The sequence below is a fragment of the Leuresthes tenuis genome, unplaced genomic scaffold, assembly GCF_036924035.1.
Source record: "Leuresthes tenuis unplaced genomic scaffold, fLeuTen1.0.hap1 SCAF_10, whole genome shotgun sequence".
NCBI lineage: Eukaryota > Metazoa > Chordata > Actinopteri > Atheriniformes > Atherinopsidae > Leuresthes > Leuresthes tenuis.
Window position 1 is genome coordinate 6,538,867 of NW_027325364.1, and position 22,732 is coordinate 6,561,598.

Consider the following 22,732-nt stretch of genomic DNA (forward strand, 5'->3'; position numbering starts at 1 on the left):
GGTACAACTGATGTACTTGTTTTTCACTTGCTAACTTTCAACTAATCAGAGTTCAATTAGCATGTAGCGTTATCTCTCTTTGTGTTTTTAGCTTTTCAGAGGACTTTACATCTGTCTGCTTTGAAAAAATGTGGTCATCGGCAGGAACTGACAGCACTGCAGACGGATACCTCTGTGAGGGTATAAAACAGCTCTTGCACATGACTGTTGTGCACAGCTGCATTTATTTAAGTTATTTCTAGTACCCACAATTTAAGTATATTCAAAAATGCAGATGAAACAAAATCAGGAAAGAAATCCAACATACTCTTCTAATGAAATTTAGTTTTATTCAATAATCTGTTTTTACAGTTCTACTTCACCATAGGAGACTCAGATTGCTCTCATAGTGTTTGGATGGATGGTCTGAGGAATGCATGGGGTGCACACATTCTTTCTTCTTAAATACCAGCTCTTGTGTAGAAAAAGACAGAAGCAAAGTTTTTAATGTACACACATTGTTTACGGATTTGGCCTCAGACCTAAAAACCTTGACTGAAAAATGTAATCTGGGAACAGTATACACAGTGATTATAATTCTAGACTTCTTTAAGGAATAATCAACTCACTGTTTAGGCCATGGATGAACAGCGTCTGGTAAAATCTTGAATGTAATTTGATTTCAGTGTAAAAAAATGTTGGAAAACAAAAAAAAAAAAAAGCTGCTGATATCAGTCACTTACCCTGCCAAGATGTACTGCTTTCATGTTGTCAAATTCCTAGTTTTGTGTCCACAAACTTAAATATGGCACACAAAACATATGCAGAACTTGGCTCCTGAATGCCTGTTCACTTACAGCTAATAGTCCCATCATCCAGACCGAGCTCTTTCAAAAGAAAACTAAAACCAGATGCTCATTTAAGTTTGGCAACAGACGAAGAAGCTCGGGCCAAATCTCACAAAAAACAGACAGTAAAACCAGCTAAAAGTGTTGAGCTGATGGAAAGAAATCAACACCTGTTTGGATACAAGTGGAGATCTTTTTTCCCTCATTAAATGCTAGACGACTCTCAAATGATACCCTGTGAAAATCCGGTATCTCTATCTCTTTGCAGAACTTGTACAAGCCCATTTGGTTGTGCTCATCACCCATTGAGAAGCAGGTAACCATTATAAGAGAGAATGATTACAGAAAATAAACAAGAAAATGATTTACATACATTCAAGTTAAAGTAATAATTTAATGTTCATTACTAATTAGAGAGCAGTACACCTTGGATACTGCGTCTGCTTTTTATGTTGCTTTTGGAAATAACTGAAAATTGGATGGAAACTAAACAGTGAAATCAGGAGTTCAGTACAAACCGACACCGAGAGGAAGTGTTGTCTGTCAGTTACTGCTGTCAAACCTTCAGAAATGTTCCTTAGTCAAGCTGATGTTTTCAAATGAAGATATTTGGGACATTTTATGGACAATGAACAATTTTCAAGAATATGATGTAAACTCAAGGACGTCATGTAAGTGATAATGCATGACAGTAGTAACTAAGGCAGCTTCAGCAGGACTTAAAACGCCACTCTCCAAAACAACCCCATCTCTCCGTATCCAGGACAGTCTCTTAGATGAGGAGAGGTGCTCAGCAGGAGGGGGAAATGAAAAACCCATTCACCGCCGTTATTCTTTCAGAGATGTTTGCTTATTCAGAGAGGAGATGAAGATGTGAGATGGAAGATCTCTTAGAGAAAGTGTCTTTTTCTGGAGAGAAAGAGGGGGGAGAGGTTTTTTTCATCATTGTGTCCTGCAGCAAGTTTTCTGAACAGAACAGAGGAGTAGTAGGAGTGACGGAATAGAAAAATAAATGAACATGATAGAGAAACGAGGTTTGCTTAACACCTCCTTCACATCGTCTGTTCATCTTCATCAAGATTCTGTTCTTTCTGTTAGTCTGTTAGTTCAAAGTCTCCACCATGAAGCGCAACCATGTCTGGGGCTACCCAGGTGGCTGATGGGTCAGCTGGTTGACCGATGCGTAGTCACGGAGACAGTGAGGTGTGAGGGAGTTGCATCAATCTGTGGGGGTGGGGATGACACAGATGTGCAGGAAGTTGTCAGGGTGGCTGAGGTGTTCGCTGAGCCACTGCAGAGGCGTCTCCAGCAGAGGTTCGATACCGTGGATCACCACCTGGTAACGCTTCTGCTCACCTGGATCGGCACAGAAGACAGCGAGTTAACAACAGCGTTAAAATAAGGATTGAAGTCAGGCTTTAATTAAAACTTCCATCATGTTTTGTGCTCATACCGATTTCAAAGTTTTCTCATTCTCTTAATTGTGGCATTTCTTTTTTAACATAAAAGAAAAGAGGAAGCAAGAAGGAGAACAGAGAGAGGACAAAAGATAAACGGCAAACATTTTTTTGCTTTTTTCAAAGGAAGGCAAGTAAAGGAATGAATGACTGGGAAGAGGATAAGAGATGTTTTAAGTTCATAAGCAAATGGAGCAGGTGGACAAAAAAGATCAAGTGAAGAAAAGAGGAAGAGTAAAGAAGAGTAAAAAGAAAAAAAGAAGAAACAGGAAAAAGAAAGATAAAAAGACAAGACCTGAGGGGAGAAAAGAAATGGTTACATGAGGTGAGAGAGACCACATCAGACAAGATAGTAATACCGCTGCTGTGGTGGATGAGACAGACGAAGAGGAGAGAAAGTACGAGTGTGAATATGAATGTCTTTGTTCAGCAATGAAGCAGAGTAAAGTGACAGTTGATTGTTCTTGTATCTATTGGTGGCAGCATTTAAATTTCTGCCTTTCACTCTGACAGTGTGTGGTGTGACAGTGTGCATGTCACCGGATATGCTGGCCTCCTGTGACTGATACCACCTCGCACTGAAAGGCCACGACCGAAAAACATTTGTCACGAACAACGATTTTCTGAATCTAATCATACATCTAAGGTTGCATAAATTGCAGGGAAGAAATCTGAAAGTAAGTGAAATTTAGGGAGCCTGGAGAGTTTTAACTGTGATATTTCTAAAAAACAGCTGTAGCATAGGCATACACATGATAATGGATGTGTCCACGTGTTAAAAATAAGTGTGAAGCGAGAAAAACATTCACAGTGGGAACAAATGTCAAAAGAAAGACACTGAGCTGCACTGTGGGAAATGCAGTATGCCTGGTTTTAAAGCTTTACTCATGAGGCCTGATGATGACGATGCCTCATGATGATAAGAAAAGCACCAGTGAGAAAAACATCTCCATGATGAAATGACCTTGGTGCCAAAAGGACAATGTATGTTCACCTTGAAGATCTAATTTGCAGTCTGTAACTGTAATAAAGACTTTTAGTTTTTTAAAAAGTGATGCTTCTACTTTATCAAAAGATGTATTTATACGGCAGATAGGTGTACACAGCTGACTTATAGAACAGGTCATGATAATATCAAGCCTAAAAACATCATTAAAATAACAGTAAATAAATGTAATAAAAGTGCAATAACAGTAGGCTATAAGCATAATATATCACTGGGATTTAAATGCTTCCTTCCAATTTTTAACTAAATTATTTGCTTTCTTATTCCAGAAAAATATGTAAAATGATAATCTTCAGTATCAATTTTATCTAGTTTGGATTAATTCAGTTAATTTGTGTTTACTTTTCTTTTTTAAAAATGTGTTGCAAACTATTTATTGCCAATTTGTGGATTAACTTTTAACAGTTAACGCAACCATCTTGAGTTTGTTTCATCTTACAAGAAGAAATTACTTTGCAGCTTTTAATTTAGGTTTGAATTTTTTATAATAATTTTAAGTAATTGTTTAGAAGTATTTAACCATTTCAAGCGTATCATTTTAGCTTCTTGATTCCACCTCTGACATATAGCTGGAGGTCTGATGTGCGTGAGAAAGGCAGATGGTGACGGGCCCGAGTCTATCACTCCTGACCTCACTCATGTATATAGAAATGCACACACATACATACATATATATATATATATATATACAGGGTGTCCTCGTTCACCCACCGATGCATGACTTTTTAGTTCCACGTAATATCAGGAGGACGGTTGAGGCAGAGTGCTAACTGACGGTCTGAGAGGCAGCTCCACCCTACACCTGCTCAGTTGCTGGAAATCAGAAATGAGCAAGAAACATGTCCGGAAAACAACACTAGTTCTCACAAAGTTTACCTCCAAAAATTACAGGCGTGCAAGTGAAATTCTACAGAAGTGGGCTGCCTCTGTTGGTGGAAAATTTGATTAAAAACATTAAGTCCACATCATGAATTTGCCTGCAAACAGAATTTCTATTATTTTGAAAACTTAGCTTGTATTTGGTCTGACTGAAGGCTCTGAAGGTACAAGCACACATGCAAAGAGTTTAGAGAGGACTGATTTATTTCCTGTTACTTTTTGTGCAGTAAAAAACATCAAGGTGATAGTGGAGGAAGGTTTTCTTTATTCTGCAACAGTGAACAATATCTAAAGTAAGGGCATTCGGAATAAAAGTCTAGAGCGTGCACGCTGTGGTGAGGGTTTCTTGGAGTGGAGCTGTATTAAGTTGCAAGTTCATGAAGTATTGGATATTAACTATTGATAAGCAGCAGTCATTCATTATATCCATTTATTTTCAACACATTTTAGAAATATTTTGGTGATTTATGCTAAATTTAAGGACTACAAAATAAGCATATAAAATTAAAAAAAGCATAATAAGAATAAGTTAGAATAATAGAAATTTTGAGAGGCAATAATTATGACAATTAGCAGAGATTCTGAACTTCTTGCTTCATGAGATGGGCAAGATAGTAAAAATATGTGTAGTAAAAATTATATCATAAAATAGATAACCTGCCCGTAAATCTCTTTATTAATCAAATAAATCAGAGGGTTCATCTATTAAAATTTGAAAGGGCTGAAAAAAATATAAAAAATCTGCAGTTGTTCTTAAAAATTGCAACCTATTATAAAATTTAGAGAAAGCCGTTTTAAAAAAAAGGACCAGCTCAGAAGCAAAAAAAGTAAAAGGTGTGATCCTACTTGTGACACTTTCTCTGGTTCGCATATACACACACACACACCCACGCACACACACACACACCATTTTCGGGAGGTGTTTCTTACCCATCACCGACCTCCATCCCTTGCCTGGCAATAGACAGGCAGATGTGGGTGGAGTAGGTGTATTACAGTATCATTATGAGAAATCGGGGAAATTCACAATGAGCCACGCCCCCATACACTCACACGCCACATACTCACACACACATTACTATAGATCATCGCATTACCCACCTGCACCCAAATCATTTAGAAATGTGCAGTCTCACGCTCCAACCCACACTAACTTATACAGCAATTGGAAGACAAGAGAAAATGATGAGTGGAACAAAAAAAAGTTTTACCAATACGGTATGCAACAGACATCGTTAGTGACGTTTTTCTGTCCCCAATTAATCATTGCATCCAGACTGTAATGTTGTGCAATCTGCTCATTTTTGCTTCTTTGTCAAAGACTGAACTTTGAAACTATTTTCCATCATACAAATTAATTGTTAATTGTTATATTTCCTGGTGGGACTTGAGGGCAATAAATCACATATGTGTACTGTACTAAGACTCAGGCGCGTGCACAAGGAGACTTTGGCGACCAAGAATATTTCTAGTAAGTCGCACAAGTCAAAAGTTTGCCCACATGACCTTATGCCAGAAAGGTCTTTCTAACATGTAGTTAATGTAATCAAAGTGTCAGTTTTAACCCAAACCATGACCTTTAACTTAGTGTTTGGGAGGAAGTAGTGTTGCCTAAAAGTAACCACTGCAAAAAAAAAAAAAGAAAGATCTGAGGAAAATTTTCTGGGAAACATTTAAACACGTCTTTCAGTTACCAGTTCAGTTGCATGATTCGGCCAGGACAGGCAGGTCACTGCAATGAGCTTGTTGCATTATATTTTACCACTTTGGACTTTACTACCTGAAAGATTTCTAGTAAAGAAACAAGGTACTCAAATGGCTTAAAGCCTGCTTGATTTGGGACAATTCTCTACGCTGGTGGAGGATAAATTCTCTATCATCCTTAATTTGTGAGATTGCAGACAAAATAATTAATCAAAACAAATCCCTCCAAGTTGAGAGTTAATAACTTGTTAGGAGCAGTGTTGCATATCACAAATAAAAATATATATATATTATTTTCTTGCCATCTTGCAATGGGGAGTAAAGGAACTGTGATTACAGTAAATATGGAGACTTTAAGTCCATCTCAGGCTGCCTAAAAATACACATACATATGATGTGTTATGCTGTTAAGATGTTTTCCCAGTTTGACTCCTGACTTCCAATTAAATGACCACTAACCATGGGAAATGATGCTTTTGAAGCCAACAAAAAATGCTTTTTGTGAAATTACTCTGATTCATTTTCTTATGAAGACCAGCCTTAGTCATGGTGTCTGACAAGGTCCAAAGAGAACTTCTTAATGAGCATGTAAATGTAATGTTGGACACATTTAAAGTCTACTGTACATGCAGGATGTTTGGTGGGCTTCCTCAAACACCCCACTTAAAACATAATTAATAATAACTGGTTCTCCCAGCAATAATTTGTTCACTGACACATCCATACGCCCTGTGGTTGAGTGCTACACTACTGCTGGCCAAGACGACATGTTTTCTCAGTCGAGCTCAGCCAAACACCATTTAAAAAGACAGCAAGACTGCGCTCTCCAAACAGTTTCTGACAGAGTAGCTGGCATCTGGTCAGACTGACTGCCTGGCTGAAGAAACTATTGAACAACTGGTTGATTTTGTTTTAAAATGCTTTTTTTTTTTTTTTTTTGTAAAGCCAAGCATCCAAAACAAAGAAAATTATAATATAAAGAAAAATAATATTTATCATTATTGACACAACAAAATATTAACAACTTTATATCATCACATCAATTCTGCACTATGACAATGAATGGGGAAAGATTCACGACTTTTCGAAGAGTGACCGAACGAAAATAAATCAAATATTTAAGCAACTATCATACTGCTTTGGAGCTAGCACCACAGGGTGGCAGTAATGCATAGAGCTGTTTACCTACTGCCATGAATACAACAAGAGAAGAGTGATTCGCGACTGCCGGGCTCCAGTACGATGTATCTGGCACTGAAAGTTCAGATGGTAATGGTTTTCCAACAAGAGGAAACAAGCAAAGCGAAATTATGCAGTTGACAGACTTCTGTGCGGAGCTCCTTCAAAAAACACAGAAGAAAATGACAAATTTTTTAGATAAAGCTAGCATGCACTAACTTTACCATAAATCTGCACTGTTATTTAAGAGAGAGGCACCCAGCACACTTTCTTTAATCTAACGTGATAGCAAATAGAAACCCTATAATTATTGTCATTATTCTTCTTATTGTTGGCATCGGTTTTCAGTCTGTATTGCGCTGACATAAACTGAATTAATAGTAATATGGTCGCAGTTTTTGTGAGGATATCTGCATTTTTTTTTAGTTCAATTCACTTTTATCAATATGGGGCCAGTTCCCACTGAAATATATCATCTCAAGGAATTTAAATAGATTAGTTAAGTTCAGTAATATTAACATTTACATCTTTTGATTGACTGATAAGGTAAAAACATCTGGTGCTCATGACCTGTGCTATTCATCTTTTGATTTTAGGATTTGATAACTCATTGTCAAGTTTGGATTTAATTTTCTACTAACTTTGCTTTATTGTTACACATTTGTTAAATGTCCGCATGCATGGGTGTGTTGCTGTGCTGTTCCTGCTGTCTTGGACAGATGTTCTTGCAAAAGAGATCTTTCATCGCAATCCCACAAAAAGACTCACAGGCTTCACAGCCTTCTACAGTTAAGTCATAAGGAAGGAATTAATAAAGATTGAATATCTCAGCAGAACACATTTTAATCAACAATAGACCGAGTCATCAAGCAGGCTTTCGAGCTATTCTGAATTCCCCTGTCTGGTGCACATCTCAACCGCCTCCTCACATGAAGCACAACCCACTACTTGTGGTATCAAAACAGCCACTGAAACCTGCACTTCCCCCTCCAGCCTCTGAAGTGCTCCATACTGTTTGATAAGCACAAATTGTATTAGCTTTATGAGGAAGCATGCGGATAGTGAGTGGGCTGTAACACAGATGTGACTGAGACAGGGAATGTGGGAGGAGAATCGTGTGGATTTTTCACTCAGAAGGGAGGGAGGGGTCGGGGTGGGGTTGGGGTGTGGGTTATGATGATGTGGGGGTTTCCTCTGATTATTCACAGACAATAATCAATGCGGGGCTTTTTCACGATCGGGCTCGACTCCGACAAAACCTGAAGAGCGAACAGAGACACTTTGTTTATGAGAACTGTCCATAAACCTTTGTCGTGTGTGGGAAGAATCACTCTTTACACGGTGATTTCGGCAGCGAGACAAATCTCAATCGAAAACTTGCTCAATAACACCTGTTTCAAAAGGATACAAAATACATGAGACAGCTCCAGTACACGTCAGTGCTGACCGCTGCTTACAGGAACATGATGTTTTGAGCTGTTAGCCGCAGTGTGGGGGCAGCCTCACGGCAAAGCAGACTTTTCGGCCATAGCTTGAGACAGATTTGGGAATCCCCCTCTTTTTGTGTTTATAATTCACGCCACCCCCAGCTGTTTGCTGGGACTGCTTTCTGAATCCCAAAGGGGTCAACACCAATCCTCTCTCAGACATAACAGAGTGGTTAGTTTGTTTGAAAACCTTTGTTATTTGATGTTTGAAAGATCATAGAGAAGTGGAGAACCCCAGATTTTCTTTTTGTTATGTGATGGGGTCCTGTAAAAAACAGAGTTCTCTGAACTCTTGAACAATAGTACCAGCAAACCTCCCAAACACCACCGTCTCTGAACACACGTTCAAGGCTCTCTAATCTAAACATGCCACCATAATCCCTGGCTATCACCCAACTCATCTACTAACTGAGGAAGAGGTGGAAACCAAACAAACTACAGGAGACAAAAGAGCCACTTTCACCTTGATCAACCAGGCAGGCTGGCAGACTCCTCTTGGGCGGGGTAGAAAAGAAAAGCAGAGATTTAAAGTCAAAGACATGAAAGACATCCACAGCAGACAAGGAAGATGCTGAAGACTACACCTGAGACAGAGATATAGGATCAAAGCGGAAAAATGAGTCTAAGATCAGGGAAACTACAGACAGCAAGAAACAGGAAAACAAAAAAAAAAAAAAGAGAGAAGGAGGATATTTCTATCTCCACCAAATAGTCACGCAAGCTTTAAACAGCCCTTCAAATCTGGCAGTAAATTCAATGTCAACAAAATGAATTAAAAACAACTGGGCTGAAATGGATCTGTGTCTGTAAAACCATTCAAAACATGGTTAAAACAATCCTTCATTATAATCACGGCAGCTGTTATTGCTCAGAGATGTCAAGTGTTGGCTGGATCTCTTGCTGTCTGGAGCCAAAGACAAACAGCTTACTTAAGGCTGGGAAACCATACAGTGCTTTTTATTTTTTACTGATGCAGTACAAAGCACTGTACAATGGAGAGATTGTGATATGCCCTTGTTGGCAAAATATGTTTTATTTAAAAAAAAACCTTGTACTATTCATTCAGCAGCATTTGTTTAACATTCAGAGGTGTTAAACCTAGTTTCATAGCGGGACGTAACTGAGCGCTTGACTCACAAACAGCCACTGGCCAAGCACTTAAATCAGAGAGCATTTTAGCAGAACTCATTTTTATTTTGGCATTTTAGGTAAAACAAAAAGGGTTTGTGATCTTGCTCTGTTGCATTCTGAAGTAGTGGAGCACAGTGCTGACAGTTGTTTTCTCCATCTGTCATAGTGTTTTCCTCACTTTCCCTGCAGCTGGGTGTTAGTCAACGAAGACCGACATTTCCAAAAGCTAATGTAAGCAGGGTTTGTAAATGTCATTTTTAGGAGGGTTGATGAGCACCAGCCGGTGACACTAAATCACTGAACAACATTTAAAATACATGGTTGCAAATAGCAATAGTAAATGCCACTCAGCCAAGAAAAAGAAAATAAAAAAATGACCTTACACTGCTGCTATGACTCACACCCAAGTGCCATTTCCTCTTGCCCTTTCTTGGAGTAGACTACTACGTGCAACAGTGACTTCCGTCCTCTAAATGTGGAGATTGCTGAATTTTAGTTACTCGGCCAGGTCACTATAATCTCACCCTCTGTCCCTGATGTAAGTTGTTCTCAGGGCTCTAACATGCCAAGGCAACAATAAGCTGTCAGTCAATGTGTCTCACAAATACTTGGTGTGTAAGACACTATTGGCCTTGTTATTTTTTTTGCTCCGCCTATTAAACATCTTCTACAGTGTAAACTACGGAAGACTGGGTTCCTTTTGTACTTACTGGTGTACGTACTACCACCCCGTTCTCTACACTGGTGAGTCGTATCTCTTTGCAAAGGTGTGGTTTGTACATCCTGGCTGGCAGCTTGGCTCATTTTTGAAGCATTTCCAAGTTTATAGTTCGTCTGCCCAGAAGCTGGTGATGTTATATAAGTACACAAGAGCCCTTAAATCTAGATATGCTGCTCTGGGATCAGTTTTTGGTGAAGAGCTTATTGCCCAGCTGTTGAAAACAGGTTCAAGATGACAAAATTGTTCTGAACCATCATTGAAATGGACCCAATAAAAAAAGGATACATAAGTCTCAAAGCTGATTGTATTCAGGCATTTTATCTTTCTTTAATTAATATTAGAGCCTAGCTGTATTCAGTCAACAGTGATTTATAACTCACTTATTTCTACAATAACTCTATTCTCTGGGAAGTTCAATACTCATTGATTTGTTTGAGGTTTTTCATAATCTTTCAAGATGTCATGGCATCTATGAAACAGCAGTTAAAAGAGCAACAGTATCATAAACTTTGCATGATTTTGCTTCATCAGTAAGAAAATAACCTCAAGGTTAGACCAAAATTAAACTCATGTCTATCTTGGTGATGAGGATTACAAATTTTCCGGCTAAAATCCAAAATGCTCATCTCGCATTTCCCTCCCAAACAGTGGTGGTGAAAATAGAGTCAATTATTACTATTTCATAAAGCAACATCTTCTTTTTAATGTAGAGCTGCATGCAGTGCATTTATTAAGCCCCTTTGTCTCTGTCACATAAGATACACCAAATGTGTGGAAGCAAGGCTTGTTGGGTTACACTGCTGCGACCTGAGAGCTTCTGTTGCAACATTTAAGCCTTTTTAGATCCTTTAAGAAACACTTCCTCAGAAAGCACCAAGCAAAAACTACAGACCAGCTGCCTCTGCAGTTAGACTGAGGAAAGAGCTTACTCTATTGCCAAATTTACCAATTACGAGTTGCGACGACCTGCAGTCTCTAGAGTATGTGTAAAGTAACCATAAATATACACATATGAATTCAGCTAAAGTATGTTGTGGCACACACATACACACTGACAGCACAATGATTAAGACTGAGACTGATCAATAAAGAAAGAAAGAAAGAAATATGGTGATAATAAGTTTTTCATCTCAACCAAGTATTATGGGATATAACCAGCTCTTTGCCGATGCTTCACCAAGTTGATTTGTAAATCTTAACCACTTGTTGTTGAGGGGCCAGTGTACAAAAAAAAAAAAAACAGCTGTTTTCTTTGGCCAAAAAAATCAAACTCCAGAGCCATAAGCTGAACGAAGGCAGGACAGCTTAATGTTGAGCTTCATATAAGTATGTATCTCTGTAAAGCCAAGGGATGTTGCAGAGGCAGGAGATAAATCAATCTTTCCTTTGTAGGTTAACTATGACAATTGTTTTTAATGTATTAGAATTTAATCTACAGTATTTATCTTCTTAGTTCTTGTTGAACATGGACATTATCTGCTGTTAAAACATTGCTTACAACCAAAACTTCTGAAAATGTTTCACTATTCTTCTAAATTTAGGTGAATTTAGACCAAGAGGGTGAATACTATATAACTTACAACGTTTGGAAATCTAAATGATTTAGTTTTTGTACCATAATAATAATAATCTAGTTAATAATCAGTTGATATCTAAAATGTCACCACATATCTTGCAGTACAAGCACAAAAACATAGTGACAGTTTATCTAAACTTTATGCAGTTTGTGCTTCTAATATGTTTTACCTGAATTTTCCTACGTGAAGCGCTTTTTAAAACTAATGAACGCTGTTGCTGTTATTCAGCATTTTTGTACGCTGTTAGCTTGATGCATGAAAATGGGACACAGCTAAAACTTAGTGGGTTACCCACCTCTGTATACTCTCCCAGGGGAAGCGATGCATCACTGCTTGGTACCAAAACACACCTACACTATAGCATGAGAATGTGTAAGATGTAGGACTTCAAAATCAATACAAAACGTTTCAGCTTTGGATCTGAAAGTGAATGTGAGGTATAAACAATGAAGAGGCGGATGGAGACAGAGAGTGAATGTTAGACAGACAGGTAGGCAGGCAGACAGAGGAGGGGGGTATTAATGGTTCTGTCGCCACCGTGCAGGTGAGTCTCCTGCAGGTCCTCTGTCCTAACACGCTATTGTCTTCTTATCTACTTCCTCTCTCCTCCTCTGCAGACACTTTCTGTTTAGACTGCTGCTTGCCCTCTCTCTATGGCTCTCCTCTCATCTCTTCTTTCATGATCAGTACTCTTCTGCCACAGCTGCAACTCAGCTGTTTGCAACAGCCCCACAGAACTTGCAAGCCACATCTGCAGTCAAAATGTATGTCAACCTGCTTGGCCAACAGTTTACAGGTAGAAGGAAGTTGATAGTATATAGTACAAACTGCAGGTGCTCTTTTAATTTGTATATCATTTGACCAATATTTTGCATTTGGCTCATACAGCGTTGATCTAGTTCCTGTTTTATGCTGCACATCAACATAACAAACATCTGCATATTACCATATATGTACTGATTTTATCCCATTTTGTTTATTCTTCCCTTGCAATGTCCCCTTGCCCTGACTGTTTAAATACTGGATTTAATACCATTTTATAACATGTATTTCATCAACTGTTCGTTAGTGCACTTGCCATTAATTTATCTTGCAGTTATGGAGGCTTTAAAAAAAAATAATAATAATAATTACAACTACTACTACTATTGTACGAGTCTCTGTAGAAATCTCAGATTGTTATCTAAACACTTGAGCATAAACACTATTTTTACTTAATGTCCCACTTCTCTCCTGATCTATAACTCCTTAAAATACTGAGCAGCATTTGGAAATAACTTTAATGTTGAGAAAGTGATGAATGGCTTTTGTTTTGATCGAAAGTTAAAAAGAAGGGACTCGAAAGATCAACGTGAAGTCTTGTTAAATCAAACACACATCCAATCTCTACCAGTTCAGATCACAGTACTCTTTAGCCCTTTCTGTTGGAGCACTCCCACTTCAACATCTTATCTGCATTTTGGCTTCTTTGTCTCTTCATGCCACCTCATTCTCTGTCCTCTCTTCCTCCCACATCTTCCTTCACCGTTTATGGCAACTGTCTCTGTTTTCCCCTCATCTATGCTCTCCAGCGCTTCTATTATCTGACAGAAAAGATCTCAGACGTAACTCCTGTAGAGGAGCAAATAGAGTAAAACTGGGGTGTGTTCCTCTCACTTCCAGAGAGCGACATGACCCACATTTGATAAGAAAACCAGATATGACTACTACTGTACTTGGCTGCTTAGCTGTCGACTGACTGTAATGTTTGAGAAGATAAACCTCTGTATAAGTGATGTGTTTCCATTCTGATTATTAATATTATCTGTGATCAGTGAGAGAGATGAGAATAAATTACTGAAGACTACGCTTGTCACATTGAAAAAGAGCTTTTGAGCTTGTGTATGCCTGTGTATAGGCTTACCATCATTTGTTAGCGCATCAGGGTACATCTCCTTCAGCAGGTCACCCAGTGTGTGTGTGTTGCCTTCAGGTGAAATGGGGCGAAACAGTTTCTGGATGAACGGTCTGTCACTCAATGTCTGCAATTAGAACACAGCAAATAAACAAGTGGAGTAATTATTACTGCATGAGAAATGTTACAATGTGAAGGGAGTTTCCTAATCAACACAAATATTCACCCAATGGACCAACTTCAACTGAACATAGCAGCTTTGTGGTTATGGGTGGCCAATCTGCAAAATGTTCTGGTGCAAACAAAGAGGGGGGAAGGACTACAGATGAACGTCTGCCGTCAAAAATTCATACTACCAAGATAAAAATATTGATTCAACTGTTTTCTTATCTACCATCTCTAAAGATACAGTTTACACGCCATTCACCTTTACTTCTCACATATAGGTGTTGCTAAAAAAAATGAATTATTCTGTCGAATCTTAACTAAAAACATGCGAGATAAATTCTTGGAACGTTTGGAAAATTCAGACAAAATTTCCTGTGAAATGGCCATTTTCCAGTAAGTTAACACGAGGGGATATTTTTATGCATAGTCACAACACTATGCATGCAACCCCATGTATGAAAAGAATGTGATATTCTGCATCATTTCTACAGAAGTTACAAGTGATACTCACAGGTTTTACTGATCAGAATCAGTCTGGAAGTCATTAACTGCTGCTCCAGTACAAATGTGGCCAAAAGTAAGCTCCTACAAAAACTAAAAGCTTTTCTGGCACTCTGGCACACACATCCACTCTTGACATCGTACACAAATCACTGCCTTCCCATTACTGTTAAACAATAAGGTTGGATGTCAGGGACATTTTCCTAAACTAAAACTAAAATCCATGCCATTCTGCTGATTCTTAGTGGATGAACCATGTTTATTTATGGCAAAAAAAATCTGAACCAACTGCTTTGTTAATTTGCTTTTTGATTAAATTCAATTTAGCTTCCCTTCTCCCACATTGTATGTGATTGTTTTACAGTAAGGGACATGTCGCCATGAACGTGGCTCTGAACTATGACCTCCGCCTTTCTTACTAATCAAGTCAGTGGTCCTGGAAGTGAGACTTACTACACAGCTGACCACAGTGCAAACTGGTCTGGGAAGGAGCAACAGCTAAATGTAAACTGACAATGGGCCAGATAAACAATCGTGACGTATGCAGCAAATATCCCAGGAAATATTCAGCTGTGTTCTAGACTTAGCCAAAACATTCCATGAGTGAGATGTACAGGAAACACAGTTGGAAATTACCAGCAGATGCCAGACAAAAATCTAGTAAACACAAAGGTTAATGTAAAGAAGGTGCTCCACAATGTACTAACTAGTATCTGTTTTCAGAAAAACGTGGGATTTATGGTTTCTTTCTATTTTAATTCAACCGAATTGACATCATATCATTAGTTACAATCTAAATTTCCAGTCAAATACCTAAAATAAACCTTTAGAGATTACTGAATAAAAGATGAGTTTTATAAGATGTGAAGTTAAAATTGTAGTCATTGACTCTGATGTCATTGACATCTGATATTTAATTAATGTAGTTTATTTAGAATGAGTATCCAATTCCTTTTTATATTTGAAATAACTTATATTGTGTTAGGAGACCTTTCAACATTCAGCTTTAGGCTTCTGAAACTGTGAAAATTGTGAAAGACTGTCAGTGATCTGTAAGCCTGGTCCCAGTGGAGCGTTCACAAGAGATATCAAATATCTCTTGAATGTCGACAAAACCCACATCCCAATCACTAAAACCACAACCTATATCACAAACATAATCTTATGCTGGTCAAAGCTCAGCAGCACAGAAGCCCAAAAGGAACAAACCAAACCCTGGCTCTAGAGACACTTTAAGGTTTATTGTGACTGCCGTAGTTTGGGTGGGTTGAGGGTTTTTTAGTTTGTTGCACTTTGCAGTTTAAGAAGCTAGATGTCACTAAATCCTCCGCATTGGACCTATAAACCATTTATTAGATAACTCGATATTGGACTGTGTCACTGTTTTTTTAGTACTTATATGAGGAGGCAGAAATCTATCGATCCAAAAAAACAACAGAACATTCTGACCTTGGATACTTCATATGATTTAACTACTGCCTAACTGAAATACCTGTTTTATGAGGGTTTCTAAGTGTCTGATTGTCTCCTACAATTGCTTATTGTTAGCTAACCGACACAACAACATGCTGAAAATTTCACACTGACAACAATCACTTATCTGCTGCCGAACAGCAGTCCAGTCTATATACAACATCTTTAAACAGAAGGTTATACGGCCTTTAAAGCCTTCACATTCACCACAGGTTAAGGTTGGGGTATGGATCATTTATCGGACATGATTTCTTCCAGTTTCTCAGCCTGATTTTGGCATGCCAGCAGGAGTGCTCTTTGTAAATGTCAGTCTTGCTATCACTTCAGGGTCCAGTTAAAAATTTAGTGGTTGTTACCAAATGACCCATGTCCTCAAGGCACTAAAAAAAGAGTGCTAGGAGCAGGACACCATCCAAGAGTTAGTGACAGGTGGTGACATTCGGTATGTATCCCATTTGCTTAATCACCTACCAATTTTGGCACAACACCAGCTTCTTAACTAATCAGTGTATCTCTAAGGGAAAATGTTCCATTTGCTGGAATAAAATGGTTTATTGTGATGTGTCCTAAACAGGGCTGGAGATATGCTTCAGTATCAAAGTATCAATATCTGATAACCTAAAAACTGAGAACTATACATGTTATTATTATCATTAAGTTACAGTTATTTATTAACTACAAAGGACAAAGATTTAAGGCTTTTCAGCCTTTATCGCATTTTATTCAAAAGTGAATATGAACTTGAATTAACTATAGAGGTCAGTAAAAGGTCATTAATCCTTATTCACTTAACCAACCGTCTTTCTTTAGATGAACCAATACTGAAAATAATATGTTGCAAGTCTTAATATAATTATGAATAACTTTTCAGGATCGTTACCCTTGAATTAAAATGAAATGCTGGGAAAATACATTATCAGAGGGTTTAAAGGTTTCAAACCTCTCTTGTTGTAACTGCAAAGAATCATTGGACAATGCAGGAACTGTCCTCTCAGAAAGAGAGCAGTGCAGGCCGATACCCAACCTGAGGTGTCAAACGGAGAGTCTGACACACTATGAAGCCTAATCATGAAGCTGTGAAAAGGAAACCGCCAAGGTCCAGGATCAAGTAACCGATTGGTAACTACACACCGCAGAGCTGGGAGTGAAGCAGCAAGGGGAAGGTTGTTGCGGAGGTGTGAAGCCAGTGCTAAGGTTACACAGAAAGACTGAGTCACTGACAGGAAGCATGGCCTTTCATGCGGGATCATTGCCGAGAGCCAGAGCAGAGAGAGTGTGCTAACTGACAGCTACTTCAATGCATTTTTAATTAGCCAACCATGAATTATTGAGCCAGTCAGCGTACAAAGAAGCAGCTATTGATCCCTAAGGAGAGAAGCATGATACTGCTAGGATGAAGACACTTTCTTTTCAGGTGGCGTGACACCTTAGCTGGCACCGCAGCACATGGCAACACAACAAGAGCGAGGTGTCATCAGGATTCAGGTGAAAAGATATGGCTCGCTCTCGCTAAGAGAAAAGAACAGCGGAACTCAAGATGTCCCCTAATTGATGGAGGGGAATCAATCCACCTAATTGATGGCAAAACAATGGACAGGAGTAAAGCACAGTCGGTCCATATGTGTTTCCAGAAATTGAGAGGGGTGAGAGAAAGCATTTCCACTGAACTCGGAGAGCATCCATTATTAAATTAAAATTCATGACTAATTAATCTTAGAAGCAAACACAATTTCTGAAAATATCAACAAAACAAAAAAAAACTTTCCTCAGGTAGAAGAGGAGAATAGTCACTTCAAGATTGAGACGTCAGAGATGTCTGGCTCCACTAACCAGACACTCTGCTGGCTTCAGCGGTGCATGATGGTCAGTGCGATGTGGAGTACAGCCTTTGTACACTTCTTTAAGTTTTTCTCTTGCAAGTTTATGGTGCATTTGTTGAGTAGACTATGTAGTCAACCAGTGGACAATCTGAACACAGCCCAGGTCTAAAAGACTGGGCAAATGCAGTTGTTGAACCGCATCTCATGAGTAGAGGCTTGGTTTAACAAAAGGCAGCAAAGAAAATGAGACTATCGTTGAGATTTGGACTCGTATGAAGCCTGACGATTAAAGGTGATCGTTTCTGAACTTGCCTGACAATCGCCTTCTTACTCTCGCAACAGTAACAGTCTTATTGTGTGTTGCTCTTTTTTTGTTGTTATCAACCTTTCCAACCACATTTTAATTAGTTATTTATCTAGAAATTGAAATGCATACACGTGGAAGAGAAACTCCAAGGGAAACTGAACTGAAACCCAGTATTACATGTTGCAGGCTAGGCTGATGTGCTCTGCATCACCTTTTGGATGCCTCTATATTTCAGCACTGATCGAGATCAACACGATCATTTACATGGAACATCTGTGTTTGTTAACAACACAGATCAAAAATCCAAGGATGGTAGTGTTTTAGTTGCTTGGCGGTAGAAAATGCTCACAAGATTTTCCACTTTTCCATAATCGTGTTTTAACTAAAAGCCATCACTGCAAATGCAGCAATGCAATCTTCCTCCGCACAACAAGCAAGTCACTTGGTGTGATTACGTGACAATGTTTCCAGCATTCCCACTTTTTGAAACCGTCTGTGCAGTCACAACACCCCCTTGTATTAGTCAGCCATTACAAGATACCTGAGAGGCAATAAACATACATTCTTTGAAGCAGGTACCTTGCAAAGCTCTTGCATAGGTTGGTGAGTAATCACTGAGTCAAGAATCTGGAACAGAGAGGAGTACCTGTCCAGCAACAGTGTTGTCTGTCTTTAAAAGAAGGATAGTAATTTTCACTTTCCGTGCAGTGAGACAGTCGGCCCCTTTGGCCATCTAAATCACACAGTGGCGTTAATGCTGGAGCAGGAAGATGTACTACAAACCAAACAAGAAAATGCACGTATGGACACACAATAACAGGCTTACACAAAATACCACATGGCCAAGTGCTCAAGTGGAAGCAATTTAGGTGACAAATAAATGAAAATGGCAACATGAAAACCAGAAATAAGACACAAAAACATTTTTTTTGTGTCCACATACAATGTCTGAGAAGTGGGTTTAATTCAGTCTGTAAATGATGCTAAAAAATTGAAAATCATTAATCAATTTAGAGGAAAAATGGGCGACAATAACAATTTCCTCACATTTATCTGAATCATAAATATTTTGCTACAGATGATATGGAAATAACAAAAATTCTCATTCACATTTTTTTGGACACAAAGACGAAACACACATATGTACGCACACACTAAAATGTGTTACCCATGAGGTGTTCTCTTCCCCATAAGGAGAGCAGGCCACATGAAAATGAGCCCTCTGTTATTTGGACTGAGTGCTGTTATTAATTCTGTCTGCATCAAACACAGCACATGTTATTAACAATAAATACCACAATCTGGCTTTAAAGGACTCTGTGTGTGTGTATCTGGACGGATGAAGGGGAGTAGAGATGTCTTTCTTCTATGGGAGACAATCTGCTGTCAAGTCAACCACAAGGACTTCTTTTTAGTTTCAACATTTTTTGTTGTGTGTACAACATCAAGAAGACATGAAGTTCATCAACAAAAACACTGGGGGAAAACGACAAAAAAACCAAAATAACTGTTAAATCGTCCCCTCGGCTCCAACTTTCAAACATTATCACACCAGATGACCTTCAAGGTTGAGAAAAGAGAAGCATCCTTCTTCTACATGATAGCATTAAGAAAGTAAGTGATCACATCAAGCAAAGGAGATCTACAGGAAAGCAGGAGTTCAATGAAGCACACTGAAAATTGTTCTGCATTCCTGTGAAAGTGATGGAAAGATCAACAGCGACTTTTGTGTTGTGGGTAAATCCAGGCAGTGCAAGATGTGCTGTGTAATATATTCATCTTTATAGATATTTTTCTCACAAAAACAAGTCCTACTGCCATAACAATTTATAATAGCGGGCCAAATATGTAGGGTCTGAAATACAAATGAATGGGTCAGGTCTTTAAGCTCTGCAGAAGGTTGAGGACAACCCATTCATTTGAATCAGGTGTGCTGGAGCAGGGAAACATGGAAAACATGCAGGGTGGGGTGCCTTGAGGACCAGGATTGGGAAACACTGGTTTACACAACCAGTTTCCATCTATGGGGGTGAATGGAAGACAGGTGTAAAAATCACTGTTCTACATGTTGAAGCTTATTGAACAGGAAGTCTCCAGGGTTTAATCCTACTACAGTAATGATGCAGTTGTTACCAACTCTAAAAAATGTGATCTTCTTCTTCTTCACCTGAGGACACCTTCGCCACATCGTTAGTGCTGCTTGTTATGGGAGAAGCTGCAGCAGCACAGAAAACAAGTCAAGTCCTTCTTTAAAGTGGCTTGAGAGGAATTTTATTGTGAATTGAAACTTTTAGAGTTGCTGTTCGCTCATAACAACAAGCTGTTTTACCCAAGAATTTGTGTCAAGCTAACAAACACAAAAAGCAGCTGAAAATACTAGTAAATGATCAGAAAGTGAACAGAAGCGTCATCTACAGCTGCTTCTTTGCTTATTTGGCTCAGATGCTGGAAAGAAGAACATAGATGCTGGAAAGAAAAAAATAATAATAGCCTCGTTATTATTGTGGGTCAAGTCTTGACGGACAATGATTGAACAAGGCATTTTTGTAATAATTTTAGAATGCGACATGTTGGATTCCTCTGAGCAGATGATCGGAAGTCAGATTTCCCCACTGCTAAGGTACAAGTTCACAATGTGCCGTGATCATGTTACTTGGTCCGACCGAGTCATATTGTGGTCTGAAAATGTTACAGAAAAGCACCAGTGGGTAAGTCAGACATAGCATTGGTAATGCTCGGTTGCAACCAGATTAATGGAAAGCAGTGCATGTCTGAAATGGGTTTTAACAGCTGCTTCCAAGCAGCTTGTTCAAAGCCAGGCTGTGCATCGTAAGCTAAACCACCACCAAAAAGACACCCTCAATATACCGTTCATATCATACTGACCAAAGGCAGTGCAGAGTCTGCTGCTGGAACGATGCATTCCACTTTGCCAGCTTATCTTTTGACACTTTAGCTTTGACACTCCTCGTCCAACTCTATAAACTTACTATCACAAAGGTGCAACAGTCCCACGTTGAACCAGTAAAGTGACAAGCTATTCTGTGTGTTACAGAGAATGAATTGGGAGTGTTGTTCAGGCTCTGAACGAGGGTGGTGGTAGGTAGAGACAGAGTCAAATCAACATGAGTGAGACAAGAAGAGGCAGCATGGCTGGACACGCCATATTACACAGACGCTGATGTGTAACACATCGTGCCTCTGTTTCCACAAAATGCTGTGTGAAAGTACTGTGGGACGGCAGTACGCCAACTCTATTCAGTTCAAAGTGATCGAGTAAAGGCAAGCAACACAGCAGCAGAACGACCATGTCTTCCATGAGCAAGATCTCTGGGTGAAAAGGATTGGTATCTGTGTCTTCCTCTATCTGTTCCATCTACTGTCTTTTCTCTTAGCTGAGAGCCTACGCTGGGTATTGCACATCGTGTTTGGTCTTGCCACAACAAAACAAAAGTTTAAAAAAGAAAGAAAAAAAACCCCACACACACATGCAGAAAGTTGCATAGCTGCAACATTCACTCTGCTGGGTTTCAACACATGTTGAAACTTTTCTAGAATTAACTATTTGATTTAAGTTCCTTTGTGATCTTGTTTTTTGTTCTTTAATGCGACATGTGGCTTTGGTTAAATGATAAAAGCAGCTAATTCCAGACAGTTTCTCCGTTTTCACCATCATAACAGTCAGAAGTATTAAAATGGTTAGATCCTGAGATTCGGGGCTAAGCATTGACGTTTCAAAACAAAAACAAGTGAGCCAATCAGAAAGGCTCGTAAACAAACTCCCTGGTTAGTCAAACTAAAAAATGAACAACATCGTATTTCCACCGTTTTCCTGTGCAATCAGAGATTATTACTGACATTTGAATCAAATGCATTTCACTCAAGAAAACATCCGCCCAATTCTTCCTGAAATTTAATATAAAATGGAGGGAAAGAGTTCCTCCAAATCCTCAAAACACTGTTAGACAGTGAAAGTAGTTGCAAAGCACTGAAGAAAACTGCTATCATGAGTATTTCTAAGACCATAATGAACCAATTTAGTTAACACTCTTCTTCAGTCTTCCCAGACCTTCTTGGGTTGTAAACATTTAGCAGTTTGTAATATTAAAACCACACCATATCTACAACAATCCAAACTTTTCAGGAATTAAGCTTATTTTCTCCAGCGCATTTGGAAATCACACAGTGAGGTTGTAAAAGGCTTTGATGCTGCAATTGTCATGAAACCAAAGCAGCTCATAAATGACCGTGGAAACTTTCAATTCAGCCATGAAAACCACACAATACTGGAATGTTTCGTCTACCCACCAGCCATTAGACGGCTTTAACGCTGCAACAAGTGCATGTCTGAGAGGTTGGACTGCATTGGCTGGGCTGCATGTTTCAGTCCGCCACTTTAAAGGCTTATGTTTTATAACTGAAAACAAGAATGCTTTCATTGAAGTGTAAAATGGTTTATGTACGCACCAAAGATGTAAAAGTAAAAACAAAAGCAATGAACTTTTACGCAAAACAGTCAGTGTTGACAGTGAACGACAGCTGTTCCTCCGCCCAAATTGTTGTGCAAAACGTAAATGCAGCCATATGAGGAGCCCGGCACG

The 22,732-nt window shown here is 38.9% G+C and overlaps 1 protein-coding gene across 2 annotated transcripts in view; it reads right to left on the reverse strand.

Moving 5' to 3' along the window:
- Positions 1-304: 304 nt before the first annotated feature.
- Positions 305-22,732, reverse strand: part of atg5 (ATG5 autophagy related 5 homolog (S. cerevisiae)) — a 29,834-nt gene continuing 7,406 nt past the window's right edge. For both annotated transcript variants that reach the window (XM_072393722.1, XM_072393723.1), the window contains exons 7-8: positions 13,872-13,989; positions 305-2,183 (exon numbers count right to left, since the gene is read on the reverse strand). In XM_072393722.1, the coding sequence (XP_072249823.1) occupies positions 2,047-2,183; positions 13,872-13,989 (255 nt within the window). In that variant the 3' untranslated portion in view covers positions 305-2,046. The remainder of the gene's footprint in view (positions 2,184-13,871; positions 13,990-22,732) is intronic.